Source organism: Pelodiscus sinensis, chromosome 1 (assembly GCF_052426305.1).
Source record: "Pelodiscus sinensis isolate ZL-2025 chromosome 1, ASM5242630v1, whole genome shotgun sequence".
NCBI classification, from domain to species: domain Eukaryota; kingdom Metazoa; phylum Chordata; order Testudines; family Trionychidae; genus Pelodiscus; species Pelodiscus sinensis.
Window position 1 is genome coordinate 290222342 of NC_143052.1, and position 14429 is coordinate 290236770.

General features: G+C 43.1%; 1 protein-coding gene across 2 annotated transcripts in view; it reads left to right on the top strand.

Moving 5' to 3' along the window:
* The first annotated feature begins 207 nt into the window (after positions 1-207).
* The window catches only part of DNAJC15 (DnaJ heat shock protein family (Hsp40) member C15), a 44952-nt gene continuing 30730 nt past the window's right edge, over positions 208-14429 (top strand). The window contains exons 1-3 of one of the 2 annotated variants that reach the window (XM_089775463.1): positions 208-424; positions 10918-10969; positions 13156-13229. In XM_089775463.1, coding sequence (XP_089631589.1) covers positions 323-424; positions 10918-10969; positions 13156-13229 — 228 coding nt within the window. In that variant the 5' untranslated portion in view covers positions 208-322. The remainder of the gene's footprint in view (positions 425-10917; positions 10970-13155; positions 13230-14429) is intronic. The other variant, XM_075918963.2, reaches the window with a different exon arrangement.

Genomic DNA, 14429 nt, shown 5'->3' on the forward strand with positions numbered 1-14429 from the left:
AAGCCAGCGGTGCTGGCAGACTGGTGCCAGTGATTGGAGGATACCCCCAGGCCATGTGGCTGGCTTGCCTGGTGCAGGCGATTGATCTATTACACCTCTGCAGTGCTCTATGCCTATGGCACCCCCCAGCAGCGTGCCACGCGCAACGCACGCCACCTCCCCGAAGGGGGCGGGGCTTGGCCAGCCGGCTGACGCCCTCAGTTGGCCCCGCCCCTCACGGGAAGGTCACGGCACGAATCCCGCTTGCGTAATTGTCACTACTCTCGGAGCTCGCTTGTCCCTAGCGGGGATCCGTACAGAGCCCGCCCCCTTTCGGCCCGACATGGAAGGCGCCGGGGCCCCCTCGGAGACGCTGCGCTACGCTGAGTACGCGAGAGTCCCGGGAGGAGGCGGGCGGGATGAGCCCGACATGGAGCGGGGCATGGTGAGTGTAAAGCAGGGAGCTCGCGGCTGTCGCGCTCCGTCCTCCTGTTCCCCCGCCGGTGCCCGAGCCGCTAGAGTGGCAGTTATTCCCCCCCCCCCCCCCCCGAGATGCTGCGTAACGGGCGCGAGCGCTGCGTAGCGAGGGGCTCGCGCTGCGCCCTTCGCGCCTCTGGTCCGGCCCCGCCACTGTCTCCCCGCGGCCAGAGCGCTGCCCCTCCCCCAGTTACCCGCCGGGCAAGGGGCCCCGCGTGGGACTCGCCGCCCGAGGTCACGCGCGCCTCGCCTTAGCCGCTAGGGATAAGCCCGCGGCGCTGGGGGGGGGGGGGGGTCCGGTGCCCAGCCGCGGGGCCTGCAGGAAATGACGCTCGCGCGGGGCGGGGAAGGAAAGGCACCTGGCGGGGCAGGGGGTTAGTTAGTGGCTGTCGCTTTGGCACGTGCTCTGCGCCACCGGCCCGGGCAGTTCTCCCACCACGGCGAACAGCTCTACCGGGGCGGCCCCGGGTGCCGCTGGGATGGTTTTAAGCTTCCTGTTGTTTAAGTGCTCGCTGCTGATCTGGTGCTTAAAGGGGAGACTCGACGGGCTGCGAGAGTGGGGTCTCCAAGTGTGGTCCGTGGACCCCTCGCAGCCGCCGTACAAGTGCTCCCCGGCTTGAGCTCGGCGCCCCCGCGGCGGGGAGCCCGCGCTAGCATTCCAGCCTTGCGGCCACCGCGCACCCACAAGCTTGGCGCAACGGCTCCGGCTTCCAGCTCGGAGGGCGTGCGTGCGTGTGTGTTAAAAGAGACCCGACCTACCTTGACAGACCAGCTTGTGCAGAGAGGCAGAGAAAGCGGTTCTACACAGTGTCATCCCCGCAGCTCTGCACCCTCCCAGGGGAATGGTGATGCAGTGACTGTCTGGACTCCGCTTTCCCCACTGCTCCCGTTGGCTGCAGTTGTGGCCAGTAGAAGCAGTGGGAGACCGTGCTTGGGTGCGATGCCAGATAAGAGTCGCCCCCATGCCCAGACTCTGCACCCCAGTTCCCCTCACTCACCTCCCTGCCAAGACCGGGCACACCCAGCTTGCTCCTATATCCTCCCTTGCTCCTGCACCTTCCTTCTGGCCAGATTCCCTACCCCCAGCCTGCTCCTGCCCCCTCTCTCCTGGTCAGATACTTTACTCCCAGCCTGCTCCTGCACCGTACCTGGCACCCCACCTGCTGCTCAGATCCTGCACTCTTTCTTATCCCTCTTGCTGACAGCCCAGTCCTGCACACTGAGCCCCTCATTTTTGTCCCAACCCCAGGCCCTAAGGGGGTCCACAAACTCCATTAACCCTGGAACCCCAGAAAAGTGAATCTGGCCTATGGGAAGCCCTAAACCACAGTCCTTACTGTCCCTCCGTTACTCCTCACCCTTCCCCAGTGGGGCTGGAGTGTCTAAGGAGTGAAGTCTCAGTTGGGGGCTACATAGGATTGCCAGGTGTCTGATATTCTACTGGGCAGACTGGTATTTGCTCTCTTTGTCCGGTTAAAAAAAAAATCAGACTAACGGACATGTGCAATGTCTGGTATTCTCTGATTTTTCCAGCTGCGCACCAGACAGAAGCCTGACGTGGGCCAGGGGAGCAGCTGGAATGCGGAGCCACAATCAGTGCTAGGAGCCTGTGATTGCGCAGAAGCCTGGAGGGGGCGGGAGGAGTGGCTGGGATTCCCAGCCACTCCCCCTGCCCCTGCCAGGCTTCTGCGCAATCACAGGCTCCCACTGCTGATGGCGGCCCCGCCTCCCAGTCTGGGAGTCCCAGCTGAGAGGTGGGGCCGTGATTGCCGCTGTGGGTGCTTCAGAAGCCTAGCCGGGGTGCGGGGAGTAGCTGGATAATCACAGTCTTCCAGGGCCGATCGTGGCCTCGCCTCCCATCTGGCAACCCTAGGGCTACACTAATGAGGGTTTTGTCTTGTTTTTTCTTTTTTGCTTTTCACTGATTTTTTTCTGTAGGTCAGTAGTTCCTGACCCACAAAAAGTTTCCCACCTCTGCCTTAAATACATCATAGAACACTAGAAGTGGAAGGGACCTTGAGAGGTCATCAAGTCCAGTTCCCCACCCTCACGGCAGGACCCAGTACCATTTAGACCCGGGGTGGGCAATCATTTTTTGCCAGGGGCCACTTCAAAAAATTCTAAAGTGGCCATGGGCTGCACCAGAAGGGGCAGGGCCTCGAGTGGAAGGGGTGGGGTGGGGGTGGGGTACTTCTGAGTTCCCATCATGATTGATCTGGGGGGAAGCTCCTTTGCCCTCCCACCCCTTCTCCTTAGGTGCCCATGCCCCTGGTTATGAGGAGACTTCCCATGTTCCCCCACCCCCAGGCCAATCAGGGTCTGGGGGTGGGGGAGCATGCAAAGTTTCCTCCTATCTGTCCCTGTCCTGCACGGCACTTAAAAGTGCCACATGCTCCTGGCAGGGCAGGAGGAGGTCCTGATTGCCTGCTCCCCCGCCCCCAGGCCAAAGTTTTCTCTGTCCTGGCCCTGCCCTGTGAGGAGCATGCGGCACTTAGAAGTCTTCCAAGTGCCACGTGCTCCTGGCAGGGTGGAGGAAACTTAGTGCTCCTCCCTCCTCCTCCTCCAGGCCCTAATTGACCTGGGGATGGGGGAGCAGCAGGGCCTCTGTGGGCCCACCTTATAATAAGCTCCATCTAGGTTGTACTTCCATAGTTTATTGATGAGAAGATCATGTAAGACTATCAAATGCCTTACTAAAGTCTAGGGGCTCGTCTACACTGGCCCCTTTTCCGGAAGGGGCATGTTAATTTCAGAGATCGTAATAGGGAAATCCGCGGGGGATTTAAATATCCCCCGCGGCATTTAAATAAAAATGTCCGCCGCTTTTTTCCGGCTTTTAGAAAAGCCGGAAAAGAGCGTCTACACTGGCCCCGATCCTCCGGAAAAAGCGCCCTTTTCCGGAGGCTCTTATTCCTACTTTGAAGTAGGAATAAGATTCTCCGGAAAAGGGCGCTTTTTCCGGAGGATCGGGGCCAGTCTAGACGCTCTTTTCCGGCTTTTCTAAAAGCCGGAAAAAAGCGGCGGACATGTTTATTTAAATGCCGCGGGGGATATTTAAATCCCCCGCGGATTTCCCTATTACGATCTCTGAAATTAACATGCCCCTTCCGGAAAAGGGGCCAATGTAGACGTAGCCTAGGTGTATCACGTCCACTGCTTCTCCCTTATCCACAAGATTCGTTATCCTATCAAAGAAAGCTATCTCAGATTGGTTTGGACATGATTTGTTCTTTACAAATCCATGCTGGCTGTTACCTGTTACCTTATTATCTTCCAGGTGTTTGCAGATGAGTTCCTTATTTACTTGCTCCATTATCTTTCCTGGCACAGAAGTTAAACTGACTGGTCTGTAGTTTCCTAGATTGTTTTAAATTCCCTTTTTATAGATAGGCACTATATTTTCCCTTTTCTAGTCTTTTGGAATCTCTCCTGCCTTTCATGAATAAAGAAAACATGGGAACTTTGTGTTGGACATAAATTAATATTTTGCTTTATTTAAAATTAAGTTTGATAAACTAATATGAGATGATTAAAGCACTTAATTTGTTTAATAATTTAAATTAATATGTCCTTTCTTACTGGTTAAATTAAACTGCTCTCCCTACCTGCAGCACTAACAAAATGGCTTGGATGTAATTATGTAATTAAGGCAAGTTTCCATTAGCAACTGGTGGTCCACAGAAAGGTTTGCATTGAGCCAGGTGGCTCAAAAAGGTTGAGAAGCACTCGTCTATGAGTATCTACAACTATTGAATAATAGGCTGTTCAGTCTAGCTGAAAATATAACATCACTGAAGAGCAGGAAGTTGAAACAAAATTCAGACTAGAAATAATGTGTAATTTTTTAAGTGAGCATGACTATCCATTGCACCGGTTTATTATGCATCATAGTGAATTTTCCATCATTGACAATTTTTAAATCAAGACTGTATATTTATATAAAAGATATGTTGTAGAAATTATTTAGGGTAAGTTCTATGATCTGTGTTACTAGAAATCAGATTAGAACAGTGGTTCTCAAACTTTTCGGCTTGCAACCTATCCCACTCAACACAAACCTTTCGATGGACCACCAGCTAACCATCCATGATGACAAAATGCACACAGGAAGGGGTAGAAGTCCGAAGGGTGCAGGAGTGGGCTAGGAGTGGGGGGGGAGGGTCTGAGAGGGAAGGTGTAAGAGCAGGGTGGAGGTCAGTTGTAGGAGGGGCATGTGTGAATGGGGTGGAGGTAGGGTCTGGGCATGAAGGAGATGGGGGGCATTTACCTGCCTCTGCACCCCCTGCCGCTTCCAGGCACCATCCCCACCGCTCCCATTGGCCAGGATTCCAGCCAATGGGAGCACCAAGGAAAGCATCCAGGCAGAAGGTTTCCTGCTGAAATGTGCAGTGGTTACACTTTTATCTGAATACACCCGTTTTAACATCCCTGATCTAGAATAGATGGTAGATCCTTGATGATTTATAGGACAGGTTTTACCTGGGGGCTTTAAGTAATGGCTTGTGGCATTCTGTTGCTTTCTTTGTAGGGTCTGTCGTGTATTAGGTGACTTCTGAGTATTTGCCTGACTTTATCAATCTGTTTCTTCACTTCGCTAGGTGGGCATTATAGTTTTAAGAATGCTTGATAGACAAATACCTACAGGATCTCTTGAGGGATTGGAGCAAAAGTGATTGTATCTGAGGTCTTGGCTTGAATTATGTGAGTAGGAAAGTATTGGAATATGTTACCAAGGTAGGATGTAAAATTCTTTTCAATGGAGTCTTAGAAGAGCAGGTTTGAGGAACTGTCACTGTGGGTGCTGTAACACCCAGGAGATGAGGGTAGAGTGAGGGTTCAGCACCTATTAACAACCACATGCGTTAGCGCCTACCTCTTCCCAGCAGTGCCAGCTGGGCAGTCCATCGATCAGCACTTCCCCCTTTTTTTCAGTTCCTCTTGCCAGCTGTGAATCATCTGTTTCTCACAGTGCAGGAGGTGCTGTAAGTGGGCAGAAAGAGGTGGGGGAGGCATTAGTGTCCAACCAGGCTCACTCAACTCGGGATGGGAGAAAGCGTGGAGGTGGAAGAAGCAGGTAAAGGGGCTTGGAGGAAGAGATGGTATGGGACCTGAGGAGGAGTGGGGAATCAAGATATCCCTCGCAACTCATTAAGTTGGCACCTATGTTTGTTGCGACTGGTCTAGATATAGTTGGCCCTGTCTCAGCACAGTGAGATGAACTCTTCTAGATAATGTCTTCATCTCCCTTCCAGCCCTTTGTGTTTGTGATTGCTTTCTGCTGTTAATGCAACACAGTAGATTGAGAATTTGGGAAGATAAGAATTAAGTCATTGTAGCTTTTGTATTATAGAATAAATGCTATTGAATTATACCTCTTTAAAGGATCATGAGTTGGCCTTTTTAAACTTACAGTAAATGAAGTTGTTTGAACTGAAATAATAGGAAATAGCATCTGGGAGGTAGATTTTTTTTTTCATCCTTTATTTTATTTGCCAAACGATGTGGTTTGTCATGTCTGAAACAGCCTTTCTAATCTTTCTTCTGCTCTGCATTTCTTTAAAAAAGAATCTAGCCTTGGCTGATTCAGCAACATTTTCTCTGCTGTTGTCTGAATCCAAAAAGCTTTGTTGTTATAAATTGAACTAAATAGTAAGATAGAATAAAAATACTAAGATCAGCACAATAGGATATGCCAATGTTTGACCCAGGAGAGCTGATTCACTAAAAGAAAGTGTTTGTGGGTCAGCTGATTTCTGTTCCATTATAGCTTTATACATCTCTGACAATATATTGTTTCTTGGTGTCTAAGAGAATACTTTAGATGTAGTTACATTTAAAGTCTATGTTTTACAAATTCCTTAACTGTACAGTTTTCAAAATGTAAACCTTAAGTAAGCATACTGTTGACCCTTTATTCATACAGTCACTACTATGCTGCATGTAAAACTTGTTTGCAAGCATTGAAAGGAAAAAATAGTTTGGTACTATTCTCATTCAGTCCATCTTTGGGCATTTGAGAGTGCTAGTAAATTTCCTTTTAACATTAACAAGAAATCTGTGAGCTTAATTCAAGACTTGTGCTTTTTTAAATTAGGGATGTTTAATTCCGTGTAATTGACTAATAGAATAGTTGATACATTTTGCATCGACTATTCAACTAGTCGATAGGGCATCTCCACCTTTGAAGTGTAGAAACAACCCTAGGCTGTTGCTACATTTTAAAGATGAAAGTGCCAGGTGGAGCCTGGGATCAGCTGGGGACTCCCCAGCTGATCCTGAGCTCCCTGCAGCACTGCCACTTTGAAACACCACCGCGGGAGCCTGATGCTGGGCTCCAATGGCAAAATTTCAAAGCGGCAGTGCCATGTGAAGCCCGGGGTCTGGCCCCAGGCTCCACACAGTGCTGCTGCTTTCAAGTTACCCCTTCCCCCCCTTGCTGATAGGGGGGCAACTAGTCAACAAGCTTGTCGATTATCCGATAAGCATTTGCTTATTAGATAGTCTACTAGTCCTTCACATCCCTGTTTTAAATCAGTAATACTTAATACATTACAGGTTGAAAGCAGTGTACAAACTGATTATTCTTTAAAATATCCAGCTGAGGTAAATGGGTACAGATGGGGACACAAAGGGAGGGCTAAACGATTTACCCAAGGCTACTCATTGAGTCATTAGTGGTACTTGGAGTTTCTGTTTATTAGGCCTTATGATCTGTCACTTAATGACACACACTAATCTTTCATTTTAGATTAATCTTGGGTCATGTGGAAGAATATAGGATTATCAATTTAGATTTGTAGTGGATTTCTGAATAAAATAAATTTCAGTTTAATGTTAAAAATACTGTCATAACACATGAGTCCTGAATTAGGGTATGGAAAGTTTCAGTAATATACTTCCTTAGCTTACTTTAACTAGTTCAACTGAATGGCTCTTAAATAATTTAGCAAATAAAAGTTAGAGATCAGTATCCATTTTTATCTAGCAAACTCAAATTACACCATGAGCTGTTTTTCAGATTTTTTTAACATGGATATTTCCGATCTCCATAAATATGTTTCTGAACTTGCATCATTTGTAACATTTCACATTAGGAGTGGCAGTAGTTACCGTTCACTTATTCGGAAAACTGATAGTGGCAATTTTACAGCTGAAAAAAATCTTGCATATTCCAGAATAAATAAAATTGAGGAATTTCAGAGAGACCTAACACAGGCCAGTGTCCATCACAATAGTAGGTGAAATTTAATAAACAGGATTATTTCATCCACTGTTTAAGAGAACTACCTTTGGCATTGCTGAGCTCTTACTTTAAAAAAAAAAAAAAAAAAAAGCGGTAGCTGTTACTTTGGACAATTCACTGAAAGCCTTTACTCAGCATACAGCAAAAGAAATTAAGAAACAAAAAAAATCAAAACAAACAATAGTATATTAAAAATAGAAAAATGCAATTATACATCAGCATGATGTCTTCCTTTGAAATACTGTGTTAACTTCTGGTCACCACCTCAAAATAGAACAAAAATAGAAAAGGTTCAAAAACAGGTTTCAGGTAATTAAATGCTTGACAAGACTTCCACGTGATGAAAGGTTGAAATGATTAGATCTATTACATTTAGAGAGGAAATAAATAAGAGGCAATATAAAAATAATAAATGATATGAAGGTAAACTGGGTGTTCCTGTTTCTCCTTCTCCATAGTACAGGAACAAGGGGAAATTTCATGACACTAAATGGGAACAACTGGTAAACTGATTATAAACTTTGTTACACAATTAACCTGCAAAACTTTCTACTTAGATTGAGACCAAAGACTAGTTACATTCAAAGTAAGATTAGATATGTATATTGATAATGAGAATGTTGATAGTTACAGAAAAACTAAATATAACATAGCAGGGAAAACCTCTTTTACAATCAATATAAACCCTATGCTTCAATCAGAATGCAATTGATGGAGGTTTGGAGGAAGTTTCCCTTAGAGGTGTTTGTTGAATAGTTAACACATTCCATGGTGTGTTCCTAAGTAGTGAATGCAAATTGAGGCACCTATCTGCTGTATACACCTCAGCATACTGAAGGAATATGGAGACCTGATCAACAGTGCACACCCTGATGTGTGGTGTTTCGTTCACAGCCTCCAGTTGCATTATCAATCAAAAGGAAACACCGCAGCTAAAAACTAATAGCTTTTCCAGCATGCCTTGGAGAGTAGGGACCAATTATTATCATTACTTTCCAAGAACAGGATATATAGGTAAGTCTTCTCGCCTTTATAAACATCAAGGCTACGTCTACATTGCTCTCTCTTGCACAGGAACATATGCAAATGATCTGTGGCGATGAATATCGCCGTGCCTCATTTGCATATTTAATGAGCTGCCATTTTTGTGCAAAACACCCCTCTTGCGCAAGAGCCGTTTGCCAGGGGGTTTTGCGCAAGAAGGAGCAGTCTACACTGCTCCTTCCGCAAGAAGGAGCAGTCTACACTGCTCCTTCTTGAGCAAAATCCCCTTGCGCAAAATGATGGCTCATTGAGTATGCACATGAGGTGCGACGATATTCATCATCATGCCTCATTTGCATATGTTCTTTCGCAAGAGAGCGCAATGTAGACGTAGCCCAATTCTACAACTCTAAGCGTATAAAAACACATCTGTAAAGTTCCTAAAGATACCTTGCCTTACTGGGGATTACTGAATAGTTGTTCACTATGAAGTTAAATATACCTTTTGAAGCATCCCCATTGTCAAAGACAGGATATCATAATAGATGGACCATTGAATTGGTATAGTAGTTTCTGTGATTTTCCTTTTACCCCCATCCCACCAATTCTGACTTTTCCGGGCAGGGGTGAGAGGGCAGGGAGGTTGAAATCCCATCAGGCTCAAAAAATTTCAGATCTTTAATGATTTGCCTGGGGAGTCGGAAGCAATTGGGTCTCAAAGTGTGAAACAAAACAAATACTGCAGGCTGATGTTTGCCTGGAGGAATTAAGAGCTAGGTGGACAAGTCAAGGGCTCCCTTTGAAGCAGGAAGACAAGGGTGGCTGCTGTGGGAAAGCACATCAGATTTTTTTTTTTTTTTGCCTGCGAGACAGAGGATCTAAAGGCCCTAAGGCAGTATTATACTCCCAGCTACATTGTAACTCTCCCAGAGTGAATAGATTAACATACACTAGCTCTGTTCAAGCTAGTGTGGTAAAAAGATCTGTGTGGATGTTGAAGCATGGGCAAGCTATCAAAATACAGACTAGGGGGATGTAAATGGCAATTGATCATTGGTAAGCATTACCCTTAATGGACTGGATGCTCTCCTCCACTCCCCCATTTAATCAGTAAAACTTAATGTTTCATGGTTTAACTAACTAAAAGGGATTTTACAAGCCTTGCACAGACAAGGGTGGTTGGACCAGGCTTGAATTCGAGAAACTAAGTCACGCCACTGCTCATGGTACAACATTCATGTTGCCATTTTTAATCTGCTAGCTCAAGCACACGTAGTGTTTGTTCAGACTGGAAGGCTCCCAACTGTAATGTAAAGATATCCCTATTGGTGTTCCCTGTGAGATTATGTGGATTTTAATGCTACTCAGCTGATGAGAAGAGTGCCCACAGTTAGGTATTGGTAGTGCACATTTGCATATGCCTCAGTGCACTTAAAATTTATTCCACACATGGGTGGAAAAATCCATATCTGAACAGAGACGGTTAGAGGGAATATTGATCCCAGTAGACTCTATTTTACTCGTGTGACCTTAGGTGTAGCTGATGCTGATTGTGTTGGGGAAGCAGTACCAAAGGTTGGGCTTTCTAAAAGTTATTATTCTGTAAGCCTAGGGACTTTTTGAGTTAATACTCTCATTCCAAATCCAAGAAATTGTCGTGATGCAATCCCTGAACAAAACCCTAATGCAAATTTTATTCTATCCATAATTCCAATTCAACCACAGAGGTTTTCTAGTTAATATTATGGAGATTTTTGTAACCTGTGTCCTTTTAAACTAAATTGTAGTTTTATTCTGTGAATTATTTCATGTAATCCCAACAGAATGGTTTTGTATCAGTTTATATCATTTCCTATGAAAATGTTTTAGCTAATTGCATAATTGTGACAAACTAATAAAATGCGCAGTTTCAAGCTAAACATGAAGTTTTGTCAGAGGTAAAACAATTCCACAGAACAATGAAAGCTGTTTAATTTTCCAATGTTTTCTAATTTCCTAGTTTCATTAATTGAAACGTATCCAAGATTTTATTACATGGGAGAAAAGGTTGTAATTTCATTTATAAGAAAATAATAAAATATTAAATCTTACTAGAAGATTCACTAAAGGTTTTATAGAAGTAGTCCATATAGTATGCACATTCAGACTTTAGAAATGCTTGCTGTTGCAATAGATTGTCAGTTTATTTAAAATCAGAACTTAAATTTTATATTGTCTCAATTTTTGTATTACAGGCCAGAACTGTGATGGTAGTTGGTCTGGGTGTAGCAGCTCTTGCATTTGCAGGTAATTGAACAGACATCTGAACATGCTGTCCTAGGGTGATGCTGTTCCTTAAAGGGCTAATGCAATCCTTAGATATATAGGCAGGAGCATAAGAAGTTGAAATAGGGAGGTGGCATATTCCACTAGTGAGAACTTTATTGTTTCCGGTCTTAGTGTCCACCCTTGAAAAGAGATGTAGAAGACTTGGAAAGGTTCCAAAAGAGCTACAAGAATGGTTTGGAAAATCTGAGCTAATGAGGTTACATCTCTCACAGGGATAGCCATGTTAGTCTGTTGTTGTTGTTGTTTGTTCTTTTAAAAAAAACAAAACAAAACAAAAAAAAGTTCTGCAGCAGCTTGGAGACTAACAAAAAATATATACAAAAGCTTCAGAAGGGTAGACGAGTTAGTCTGTAACTGAAAAAACTTGAAATACAAAGAATAGTCCCACAGGGTACCCATGAAAACTCATAATATCATCTACATGTTTTGTTAGTCTTTAAGGTGCTGCTACACTATTCATTGTTGTTTTTTTTTAAATGTAAATGGTGTCATGAGCTTTCATGGTCACAACCTATTTCTTCAGACTTCATTCAGCTAATGAAGTGGTTGTGCCCACGAAAGCTCATAATACCATCTATATTTTTGTTAGTCTCCAAGGGGCTGCAGAAGTCTTTGAATCTGTATAGCCATCAAAGATTATAGTAAGAAATGACTTCATCACAGTCTATGAATACCTACACAGAGGGGGATAAGGGATAATAGAGTACTCTTTTAAAATCTGCGTTACAAAACATAACAAGATACAGTGGCAGAAATGTAATGCACCTTTTTCCCAGTTTTAATTTGTCTAGCAAATTTTAGCAGTGAAGATAATTTGCCATAGGCACAATTTACTACGGGGGTAGGGATAGATTCTCAATTACTTGAAATCAAGATGAGACGATAATCTGAAAGATAACTCATGATTGAACTAGAATCTGTTGGACTAAATTCAGGAATTAGTTTGAAATTCTATGGCCTCAGTTATGTGGGAGGATTAGTGTTTCTTCTGTCCTTGAAATCTACAAACCAATTTCTGTTCACTTCAGGTAATCGAATTACATCATTCATTTGATTTCTTTGTAAATGTAAGCATATGCTTGATGCTTGAAATGACCTATTTGCACATCTTGATCTTTAAGAATGAAAGCAAATGTTTTCTGGCTAAAACATTATCTTATATTAAATATTTAATTGCAAAAAGTGACTAAATTTTCTAGTGTATTGTAAGCAAAAAAAATGTCCAAACCAAAACTGATCATTCCTACCATGGCTTTGATGCAAATTCTGATACTGAGCTTGGTAGACTTGCCTTCATCCAGTCTCAAAATAGAATATGATTTACAGCCTGTCTCCGACTTACGAACTGGTTACGGACCAAGCAATTGGTCATAACTCAGTTTGTTCGCAAGTCGGACCCCATTGAGTTACATGTGACCGCGCTGTTCATAATCGCGGATCGCATTCGTAACTCGGGGCCCGCCATTTACGACATTTTTGGTCGACAGTTCGCAACTTGGGGACTGGCTGTACTGACTTCTGAATAGAACTCCATCTAGTCTGTTTTTTATTTAGAGTGGGGCATGGCTCTGTTTGGTCTTTAATGGTGCTGAATCTCAAAAGACTCCATTTTTCATTTAAAAAAAATAAGAATGTAAAGTGTGATATTGGTGCAGAGTTGTGTGAAGATAGTAAGGAACAGATTTGGAATCAATTTTGAGCTGTACTTATTTTGGGGATTTAAATATTTAAATATACAAATATAAGTTGTAATTGCTAATTTCAATATTTCCTACAATTTACAACGCAGATATCTTGGTTTTTATTCTAACTAAACATATCTGAATGTATTGGCATTGGGAACAAACATTGTGAATCTTGGAATATATTGCTTTATTTTTAGATTTTAAAAAACACTTTTTCTCCTCTTAATATAAATATTGAAGAATGCAAACTATTGCATACTCATCAGAGAACTATGCTGGGCCTCTCCACAAAACTGACTTCTCAGGGAACATCTTGAAAAGCAGTAAAGTGAGAGAGCTTTGAATTTTTTTTTTAAGACCAAAATTCCTATACTGGTATTTGCAAAATATTTGCACAGGTAAAAATATGTAAAGATTTCCTTTGTAAGTGAAGTTTTTTTTTTTTAATTTCTTTTTAAGGTCGCTATGCTTTTCAGTTCTGGAAACCACTTGAACAAGTATTCACAGAAACAGCAAAGAAGATTTCAACCTCTGTAAGTTTCCAGGTTATTTTTATCAAACAATTTAAAATCACAAACGCTATTTAACATTCAAGAGAAACATTTTAGGCTATCTTGTTAGGCTTTCCAGTGAAAGATTATTCTCAGCACTACATGCTTCAGTGCTTTAGTTGAGTGTAGTTAAATGCTTCCAGATGAATTTTTTTTTCTTAAGATGTTGGTGAGATCAGTGAATGTGTCTAGTTTCCCTACTCAAAAATTGTTTGTCAGAGAGTTTATAAGGAATGTCATTGCGACCCATTTAGCTATGGCAAAAGTTCCAAATGACGAACAGTTATCTACGATATCACTTTAAATGATGAAAAATAAAAATCTCTAGTTTTCTTTCAGAGATGGCTTTTTAAAAATATAAACAAATTGCTGAAAAAAGAAGACTGTTCTATCTTACACATCAGTTGTGCTTTTATTTAGTGTGCTCCAGCTAACTGCTATATGAATTTTTGACCAGATTGCCTGCTTGTGGTATTTTCTCCTTCATTCTGTGTTCATAAAATGGTATATATGTCAGTGGACTCTTTGCTGTGTAGTCTCCTTAGTATCTACTCTTGGCGTGAGTGACTATGTCCTTCCCTGCAATCCAGGCTAAAAAAGCTTTAATTAAAGTTAATAAATAAATAAAGTTCCATAAAAAGAGAGATCTGGTTGTTTCAGTAGATCTCTTTGGAGGCCTCAAGATAAGGACACTTCTGTATTCCTTCCAGTGTGGAATGCTATCTCTGCAGGGGACATGTTTAGGTTCAGTATTCAGAGCAAAGCAATTTAAGGAAGTCTTGGTCAGCATCACATGCCCTATGTTGTGAGTTCAAAAGCAACACAGTCTTTTCACCCTTTTAAGCAGAGCACTAGGCTTTAAATGAACATAAAATAAATAGCAGGTGACGAATTCTTCAAAAGAAGTGCCATGATAATGCCATTTTTATACCAAAGTAAATGGGGAGCAAAAGTGGGTGAATCATGGAGCTTAATGGGGGGAAAAAACAAAATTGTGGAATCAAACTTTTGTGGGTGTCATGATAAAATAAAATAGTACTGTTGAAGTACATTGGAATTTAGGATGTGCTGCCATGTGTGTAAATGAATGTACCAACAATAGGAACTGCCTTCAAAGTCCAGACCCAGACTGAGTCCAGCTGATGGGCGGACTCCTCGTTGCTTTGTAAAAGATGCACTCAA